The sequence below is a fragment of the Pyxicephalus adspersus genome, chromosome 1 (genome assembly GCF_032062135.1).
Source record: "Pyxicephalus adspersus chromosome 1, UCB_Pads_2.0, whole genome shotgun sequence".
In the NCBI taxonomy this organism is placed as follows: Eukaryota; Metazoa; Chordata; class Amphibia; order Anura; family Pyxicephalidae; genus Pyxicephalus; species Pyxicephalus adspersus.
In genome coordinates this window covers 150,530,739-150,541,437 of record NC_092858.1, presented here as the reverse complement: position 1 = coordinate 150,541,437, position 10,699 = coordinate 150,530,739, and the positions used below count along the sequence as shown (strand labels likewise).

General features: G+C 36.6%; 1 protein-coding gene across 4 annotated transcripts in view; it reads right to left on the bottom strand.

Annotated features, from left to right (window-relative positions):
* CTPS2 (CTP synthase 2) overlaps positions 1-10,699 on the bottom strand; it is an 89,101-nt gene that overhangs the window by 33,537 nt on the left and 44,865 nt on the right. For all 4 annotated transcript variants that reach the window (XM_072431197.1, XM_072431212.1, XM_072431204.1 and 1 more), the window contains one exon: positions 10,142-10,185. In XM_072431197.1, the coding sequence (XP_072287298.1) occupies positions 10,142-10,185 (44 nt within the window). The remainder of the gene's footprint in view (positions 1-10,141; positions 10,186-10,699) is intronic.

The window sequence follows — 10,699 nt, the reverse complement described above, 5'->3', positions numbered from 1 at the left end:
ACACATGCACACTTGTTGTAACAGGTAAAATTATGTTTTGCGGCTCCAGACTATTTTTCTTTAGTGGAAGAGGAGGCAAAATGGCTCTTTTGATAGTAAAGGTTGCTGACCCCTGGTCTAGGAGAGCCTCTAAATTGTATGCGACTCATCTATTACGGTAACATCTATTACGGTATCCCATATACTGTGTTACTTCCTATTTCTATGTCTTCTTTGCATATGATATTTCTAAAAAAAAAACTTTAATAAAAATTCACGTTAAAAGAAAAAAAAAAACACTTGAAGGACCACTGAAACAAAAATATTGTATTCTAAAGTACTGTATTTTGTATATGTGATTATAGCATCTAATTGTTTTTATTTTCCAGACCTATTTATATTTGTCTTTACATTTTACATGAAGATCATAACAGTGACAACAACCTAGGTTGAGACAAACCATACCCTTGCCATGGCTTCTTGAGCATTTGCATTGATACAGCAATCTGTGTGAGTGAGATTGAAGTGGACTAAGAAGCAGAATATACTGGAGGTAAAGCATAAACTGCCCATCCAAAAAAACACAAGAATTAAAACACAATGAACTGTTAAAATTATATACAAAAATCAAATTGTACAGAGCTTTTTTCCTGCTGTATTTCTGCCAACTACAGGTTTCTGCATACCTAACGTGTGTTGACAATCAGTGAAATGAAGCCCTGTTCTATTTGACTGCAGCGATTGCCCATGAACAAAGTACTCAATTACAATACAAATGTACATGTCCCCGAATGAGAAGGAAGGAAGTATTGGGACCAGAGGACACATTGTTATTGTCACATTTTCACTTCCAATTTAGCAAATAATACAGCCATGTTAGGAAGAAGTTTGCTAGGATACGAATGAAAGCCAATCAGTAGGTAGGCTTTCTTGGCTAAATCAGTTTATGCAAAATGTTCTTGTCTAACTGTAGTAAACCTTATAAGGAATCATGATTGAGAAAATATGTAAATGGATGTTGTTTTTCTCCTATCTAGCTATCGTGCTTATATAGAGTAAAAAATAAGGAATTTTGACTTTGTATGCTTCATGTTTGTTCCCGGACAATGACTTAATGTTATCCCGGACAAATAGAAGTTTAGTTAGCTTATATTTTGGATTTCTTGTTATCCCCACCCTTTCTTCATCAACATGCTAATGACATTTTTAAATAAATTGTTCTGTTTTTAATGTTTCATTAGATACTATGGGTCTTATTTAATAAAGCTGTCCAAGACTGGAGAAGATACACTTTCATCAGTAAAGTTGGGTGATCCAGCAAACCTGCAATGGGTCTGGTCCAGGATTGAAAACATCTGCTAACAAATAGCAAATTACTTTTAGGAAATCCATTCCAGGCTTGCTGGATCACCCAGGTTTACTGATAAAAGTGTAACTTCTCCAGCCTTGAAGAGCTTTAATAAATCAGGCCCCTTATTTTAAACCCAATGACATCATCACAAGGTATTTATATTTATTTTTGCAATGTAAGTAGAATATGGATTGTGACGCAGGTTGGCATGGTACTGCACATAGCTTCTTTTAAAACAGGAAGCCTTGGTGACAGCCCAGTGTGAGGATTAGCCTGCTTGGGACAGTAATAAGGGTAAGGCCTGGAAAAAAAAACTTTAAAGTGGAACTAGTTTGCGAGCAGGCAGGTCTTTACTGCAGGAAGGAGAGGCAATGTTCCTTATACAATCAATAGGTTGGGATCAGGAAGCCTCTAGAAGAAAAAGATGGAAGCATCTGCAATGGAACAGGGACAGGTGTGTATTTAAAATACTGTGATCAGATAGATATGTTTTCTGTTACTGAAAACGGAACAGGTGATGATTGCAATTTATTATTTTTAGCTAAAGTTCCTCTTTAAAGTAGTGAAGTTGAAGACAGCGTAGCAACTAGCATTTTTTAATGGGTTTAATTTTTTAGGAGGTTTCATTCTTGTAAACGTGTATTTTTTCTAAAATCTGTATTGTAATTTTAAGCTTTTCTAGTGCACTTCTGTCTAGTGCACTGTCAGGCTGACACCCAGGTGATACCCAGTAATGCCTTTATAAAGTAACTTAACTGTGTTTTAGCCTTGGTTTTATATTCGCAACACATATGGAAGAATCTGAGTGCTACTGGGGTGATTTATTCTAAAGTTATTGTTTTTTTCTGAAAGGGATTTACGTTAAAAAAAAAAAACAAAACAGAATAAAAAGGTAAAATGTTATCTCTGAAGTCAGAAACATTTCAAATATTTGGAAATTGCTACTTGCAGTCTGATGCTTTTACAGTGAAGGAGCAAATACAAAGCATCACACTGAAAAGATAACAAAAGCACAATGTTCTGACATAAAAATAGGCCATTGGATACGATAACTTGGGGACAGGATGTGTCATGGATGAGAAACAGAAACGGTTTTAAAGAAATTGCTACAATAGCAAGAATAAAATGTCTCAACACAGATTGCGGTATTTTTGGCTTGTTCAATTGGATTTAAAGAAATGAAAATATAACAAAAAGAAAGATAAAAAAATTATAATGTGAACACCCAGTGCAAGATAATTTAAAAGGGAACCTAGGCAGGAGACCCAGCTACAACCATCATGCTACACCAGTTTTTAAAGCTGTGCATATGTCTGTCACTGCACAAGAAAAAAACATCTATAAGTAACTGGTCTGAAATGATAATACTAATATTGTTACCTAAATAGATGCAATGTTTTGTCAGGAAGATCGTACACATCTTATAATAGGATGTATTGGCAAAGTTGACCATTTTTTCAGTACAGTGAAGTAAGTATGCTAGTGAAAGCGGGGGGGTAGTAGGATTGGTACTTTTTAGAGCTTCCTATTTTTGCATAAATTTGCCCATGTTTTAATGTATTTTTTATGTCTGTAATATAATAAAAGTATGGTTTTAAATATTATAAAGTTTTGAGACAGTACTGATAAAATCACAAGCACTTCAAGTTCTAACATTTAGAGGATTGCTACTGGTGGACCATTTTTTTATCCAGTATATAATAGCACATGCTTTGTCAAGACCAAACAGGTAAAAAAAAAATAAGGAATCACTAAACAATGAGGAGAAAACTATGGAGGTAACCCCAAAAAATTCCATTTAGTATGTTGTTATACAATAGAATTTTATTACAACTTGAATTCTTTAAGACATGGACTTCCCTAAAAACAATAAAACACAATATTCTTCATCAATCAGGTTCCACCTTTCATGCATAGCAGTTGACAGATCAGCCTTACAGGATGGTGCCTTGAGGTGGACCATTTTTATTTATTTTCCTCTATACATTTTAAATCAGATTGAGATTCAGACTGTTTGCTGGCCTGGCATCTTCAAGGCTGGAAAAGATACACTGTCATCAGTGAAGCTGGGTGATCCAGCAAACCTGGAATGGATCTGCTCCGGGAAAAAACATTTGCTAACGAATAGCAAATGACTTTTAGGAAATCCATTCCAGGTTTGCTGGATCAACCAGCTTTACTGATGAAAATGTATCCTCTCCAGCCTTGTAGTGCTTTAACAAATCAGGCCCATTGAGTTGATATTCCTTTCCTGAATAACATTTTTATTATTTTTTGCTGTGTGGAAATTTGCTTTATAATCCTGACAAATGATTTCACCATCACCAAATCTACTTTCCACTGACAGAATGAGAAAAAAGTGTCCAAAACTTTAATGTACACAGTGCAGTTACTGTAATGATTGCCACCTTCCCTAGATCTTTACCTGACATGTAACCTCAGATCATTAAAGAGCGTGGAAATTTGTTTTCTTCAGGCAGGTATTGTTGTGAGGGATTAGCTTCAAACAAATTTGCCGCAGAGAAGAATTTACAGACTGTAGTTCAATTTCAGGGCACTTTATCCATTTTTATTCTTAAACAAAAATGGAGATTACGGTGCTTTCCATCGAAGAAGATCAGTGTCATTACAGCATGACAATACAAAACACATATTTAGCCTTCTGGCTCTTTCTACTGGTCCCACAGACCTTAGTTTTGTGAGACCTTTTGTTCTCCCAGCATACAGGCCAAATGGCCTCCTTACCTGAGCTACCTGGCCTAAAGCTGTAACTTCCAGTTTCTAAGACCTGCTTGTTTTATAATCAATGACCAGGTGTTGCTGATCCATCTTCAATTTCTGAGATGGAAATGGGATGGAGTGCCTTTCCCAACCACTCCTTCCAGGACACTCTGGGCCCCGAAATAAACTGTTGCAAATCTACAAATCTTACTGGCAGGCATACCTTTTCAAGAATCCCAAGGGGTTATCATTGGGATCAGAAGCTATCAGGGGCTGCAGTGGTTTCGTAACCATGGGGAAATAAATGCAGAAAGGCATACCATTTATATCTGGACAAATGGGGTGCTTCCACATATAGGCCGATTCATCAAGCAAAATCAGATGCTCACTCACGCATTCGTATTCGCGATCCGAAATCGTAAGCCGTTGCGCAATTCAGCAACTGAATGAGCACGCGGCCGGAGCCGCGCATCTCTGGCAGCTTTACACTGGCGAGCTTGCATTAAAAGTCACTGTTCCGCTAAAAAATCATTCTTTCTGATGGCACACATATTACCCCTAGCCCTAAAAAAAAGTGTTTGCGCTGTTTAAATGTTTTAAACATTTATGTGCGCTAAGAAAAAAGCATATTTTTAAATCACTTTTTTCTTTCCTGTTAGGCAAGAGTTAACCGAGCTGGCAGTGAGGAGGCGAGTGTACGAGCGCACTCGACTCCGGACCGCGGGAAACCGGCTCGCTGGAAGCGCGAAAGTACGCGCGACCAGCGAGCACGGTTTTTATTGATGAATCAGGGCCATAATCTCTGGTTGTGCAGGACTCCTATGACTTTTCTCTACAAAGATGTATAATGTGTAAACAAAAAACTAATAATGCACTTGCATGAGATATGTCTTTATGTCCGCATCTTGTAATCCTCAAAATGCCATGGCAAGTTGGATAAAAGTCAATTAGGCTCTTGTGCATCAAACAGTCTAGCACTATCAGATTGCCTAAAGAAGAAGAAAAAAGGTGACTGATGACCTCAGCAATATGCTGCCGCCTTTTACTTGCCTTATCAACAAACACTAGGGCAATTGAGATTTCTATTTAGTGTTACATAACTAAAGTGGAGAAAACTGGAAGTCACCAACCAAGCCATACAGTCTGGTAGAACCATCTTAATCACAGGGCTGGTTCGAAAAAATTAGAGCTCACAGTGCAAATCTCTTACAAGGGTAATTTTCCATCACTGAATGTCTTAGAAACAGAATAGAAATAAAGGAAGTTTCTTCAAAATTAACAGATTTACCATTCGTTCGTTACCATTTGTTCTAGTCGGAGGCTTTTCCCTCACCTCTGGTCAGAACTCTAACATTTTGGATTTCCTATCACTTTCTGTCTCAGGGACAGTGGTCACCAGGACAAATGAAAGGGTTATTCTCAGCAAACAAGCAATACTCACAAGGGTTCTACCATACCCCAAAAACTAAAGAAAGAAATATGTCTATGACATATGACTAAAGCTTGTCCAGTAAAAGCTAATGTTCTGTGTATTCTGGGCCTGTATTCTGACAGTTTTTAATAAAGAAAACCAGCTCTGACAGAGAGTGATTTGCCTCAGTTAAACTTTCAATATACAGAAAGCAAAGCCAGAAAATTGGACACATCTGAGTAAGTCACTAGCATTTAACTATATGTCACATACAATTCAAATAGTGAACTCCTAGGTCTGCAGGATAATCAATAAATAATTGGCACAACATTTTTTTTCTATTTCACTCCATGTTCATGGAGCTTGCAAGTCCTGTAAGAGATATTATCAGTGAAAATGAAGCAAAATCTAATCTCACACATCTTCTAACAGATGAAAAGCCATTTTAGAGCTGCTGCCAATTTTCCAAGCGCTAAAGGAATAAAATACCTATTATTTACCAAGTTGAAAAAGCAAATGAAACATTGGTAAATAGGTATGGTTTGTTGCAATCTATTTCACCCAGAATTGTATATTTGTTTATTGAATGCACTGATTTCCACACTAAATCAAAATGCAATGAACTCTATGTTTCATATAATACATAATGGGATGTATTACAGTAACTTAGCAAATTATAAGATCAGAATTCCAAGTATAATGCCTATAAATGCAGTTATGCATTTACAATTTTAATTGTGTTTTCATAAATATGTTATGACAAAAGCCTCCTGTAATAACCAGCACACTGGGAGAAGAAATGGCAGAATTATGATCCAACAAAACAGAATGCAGACATGTTCCCAGGAGAAAAAAAGCTCATCAGTAAGATCTGTTCCAAATATTGTCCAGGTAAGAAATGAGGTGGTGGTGTGGGGAGTTACCAAGCCTTAAATGTTGATGCAGTAAAGTCCAGGACCTGCCAGCTCTTTAGCAAGGGTATTGGAAAAGAAGAATGAATGGTGGTAGTTTTAACAAGTTCTATAAAGAATATAAGAAAAAACTAGATGTGTTTCTATATGCACAGATTATAAATGTGTATTAATTATTTAAAGGACTGACACCAGAGGCTGTTGATTCAGATTATATTGATGGCCTTAGATAATCAGAAAGGAATGTTTTTTACCTGGTGGAATAAATTTAACAATTCTTTATGATTTTGAACATTCCCTTTCTCTAGGTGGATGGTGTTCATTGGTTTCTATCTGGAATATGTAGGTTTTCTAGTATGTTTATTTATTTCCCTGGTAGTTGAACTCAATTGACTTTTCCCAACCTGATAAATGATGTAATTGTTTTGTATTGTATGTTTTAAAAATTGTTCAGCAGGTAAACAGTTACCATATATGTGTTTCAAAGATGTGTTCAGCTTTTTCATAGATTTCAGTTCAAACATCATCTTAAGAATAAGGTAGCTGTGAACCTTTATCGGGATGACATTTAGTTTGTGTACCATTGTCTTTTTAATCCTTTATTGCATCTCAGTGCTGCTGATTTACTGTAGCCTTTTCTATTCTATATGCATTCACTCCAGAAAAAGCTTTATTACTCGGGGTCGCCCTTTGATGGTGACAATGGTGGAGGATGCCTACACAATGAGCCTCTGCACTAAGACTTATTGTCTCCATTGGAAGAGAATGCCACTGGCTGACAACATAGAAGAGCCACTGGGAGAACATAGAAAAGTCATTGTTACCCCTTAACAGGAAGTGCAACAAAGACTGAATATAAAAAGGTTGGACTGTACTTTTAAAAATACATTGACATGTTTAGTTTATTCAGGGTTCAAACTTCAAACAAGATACTCTTGCCCTTCAGCACATCAGAAGTTAGTATCCTGCAAGGAGATAGGGTCTCCTCATGTTTTTGTTTAACCCTTTACAAGAAAATACTTTCCTCCTACTTTCTGTGAAGACAATTGTTATTACATGTTATTTTTGCTTTTGGTATTGCACTGTCACTATAAACAATGATACAGACAAACATTAACAGGATTATAACAAAATAGAAAAAGAAAACACTAAGGTCAGATGCATTTAAGTGGTAATGAGTTCCAAGTTTTTATTTAAACATGTTTTTAAACACGATTTTGCAAAGTCAAATTTGAACCACCATTTTCGGGTCGATATAGGGACAACCCGAATTCAAACATCAACTCTATTTATCAATGTTATCTTTTGCCTGTTATTTATCTGCAACAATGTTTTACCTTACGGTATGTATCTTCTATTTCATTTTAAATGCATACTTCTCTCTTCCTCCTATTCTCCCCTCTACTTTTATTTTATTTTGAGCATATAAAGTCACCATGTAGCAGAGCTTTCTTCTTTCTCCCCTTAATGTCTGTGCTCAGAGCTTCTTGAGCCTATATTAAAAACAATATCATCTTCTGATAATGACCCATCATCATAGAAATGTATGATGTTGGCACAGTTGGAAGGAACAAATAAATCACTGTATATACTCGAGCATAAACCTGGATTTTATTTTAATTTTTTTTTTTTTTGACAGGGAAATGCCTGTCTATGCCTGGAAATGTTGTGGCCAGTGTGGACAGAAATGGATGTAAGTTTTAAAAGTGAAGCTGTTTCTATGCTTCTCTCTGATTACATTTACGGACCATGTAGTAGGAATGACAAATTTTCCTGATTTTTTTCCTCCCACTATATACCCGTGTCTGCAGCCAGACAGATAGCAGGATGTAATACCTAGAATAGTAGAAATATATGTTGGTAAAAGGTAAGTAAGGTGATTGGATAGAGGGGGAGCCAATTCCCCATTTTAACCTTAACTTCTATTTTCATTGAACTTTTTTATTATATGTTTAATGCTAATTATACCTTTATCTACAGTACTAAATTTTTGTTTCTATTTACAACAAAGAATAACTATATTTTAGTTTTTGTCTTTGAATTGCAAAGGAATATGCTCATTTTGCAAATATCACCAAAAAAAGCCTCCTTTGACAGGTAATGCTGAATAAACAGGCCCATATACAAAAATGTAAAAATGCTCTGGTGCATAGTATGAGTGTGAGAATTGAAATGGATACTATAATGGAACATAAACTACCTAATTTAGAAGAATGTTCCTAATTTTACCCTATTTTTTTTCATTGAGGAAAATACTAAATCCCCCTTTCAAATCCCACAAATTCAGAACATTCCCTTTATTATTTTTGCCTGATGGGTCATATCCTTAACCTGATTCCAGATTTTGCGAAGGCAGTTAAACCCTGCATCAGTTTTAATCTGTTCCACTTGTGCTCCCAAACTCTGAATGAACTTCCTGCGCATTTCAAAAAGCGTAGAAGGCTACATTTTGGCAATAAGTCACGCAACATGTTTATCCTAAAAGCTACCTAGTTTAGGAGAGGGGTAAACAGCTGAGAGCAGCATATATTTAGCATCTGATTACTGCAAATTAATTTGCTCCTCTCATTCTAAATGTAGCACATGCCAGATGTTATAACACATAGTACTGTTTGCTGAACACAGAGAAAAAAATTTGTACTAGAAGGTAGAATATATATATATATATATATATATATATATTTCATATTTGTTATTTTTTTATGTCACACTGAGAGGAGGCCTTTATTTCATTTTTTAAATAGCTTTGCAATTGTAAGTCCCCCAATCTAACACCGCACTTTTTACCTATAGCAAGCCCACCTGCTCAGTTTCGTAAGACTGGTTGCTTTCCCAGCACACAGTAGTGCACAAGGGATTGTGTCTGGATAGGGGCTAGCAAAGGACCAGGAGCCCACAGATAAAGCAGTACCAAAATTCCAACTTAGACAAGTCAAGAACACACAGCAAGGTCATACACAGATAATTTGTCCACCAGATGAAGTACACAGGGGCAAACACAAAAAGAGTCAGGGTCACAAGCAAAGGGTTGGTTCAGGCGGCATAAACTGACAAAGTCAAAAACAGGCAGTCACCAACAGTAAATCACACAAGAAAGTCTCCAGCACAGATAAACCCAGCTAAACGCTTCTACAGGCATAGATCACTGGGAGCAGAGGGGCTTTAAAGCCTCAGAAGCCAATGGTAGCACAGGAGCACTAATCTGGTCCTGAAAGCCCCTTAGGCTGTGCACAGCCCCAGAGTGTGTGCTGGGGATGCTGAGTACATTTCAGGCTGCACGGCCAATGGGAAGAAGAAGATGCTGCTATTTCCTTGCTGCTGCAAATGTCCCTGATTGACAGAAATAAATAGGAAGAGATGCTGCAGTGGTGTAAAGGACAAGATAGCTGGCCCAATGAGCATCTCCTAACAGCAATGCTTTGAGCTGTAGTTCTAACTAGGGACACAACCGCTTCCTTCAGTGCATCAGCATTGCTATAATAGTGAAAGATGGTGACTACTGCCACTTCACATTACTATGACAAGTCCATTTCAATGCTGAGTGGCCTTCCCACTGCCATGATACAGAGAAAGGAACAGAAAACAATTAAAAGACCTCTTTATGAATGTTTAATTATTACTTTTGCAGTGCTATCTACACCTTTTCAGAATGTAGGATATGTATAATATATTAAAGAATGTGTGTTAGCTTTGACTCTGCTTTATTGACATTACTTCAAAAAGGTACAGAATTTACATAAAATAAGTCCAAAGTGCTACTTTACTCACCACTGGGTTCTTTGTATGTGAATCAAATTCTGTAGAATTTGCATCTAAAAAAAGAAAAGGATTTTTGAATGTGATATATATATGATATAGTTTATTTTTTAATTCAATATTTGGATTGAGAGTTAACAAAAACAACAGTAAGTGATATCTGTAGTCAAGAGACACTGTATGGGATCTGGTTATAAAATGTCCTTACATGCAGGAAAGTGACAGGCTTTCTCCTCCCTGCAGCTCATACTTAGCTTTTCTTTGCTTCCCCACTGATTCATACAGACGCAGTGAGCAAAGAAATACAGCCCTGTGAAGCTCTAAAGTTGTTCCAGTTAAAATGAATCACTAAGTTAACCCGTTTACTTGTCCAGAATGAGAAAAGTACCGGTTTGTTTTAAAGTTTAACTCCAGAAAAGCAACTGAATAGACATTTGAAATACAAGCACATTAACTGTTTTACCTTGAAAGGGTTTGTACTGCTTTGCAGCCAGATTTGTGATTTGGCGATACCTGCCAAACAAAATAGCTAGATCCAGTCCTGCTTGGTCAGAAACACTGGATCAAATC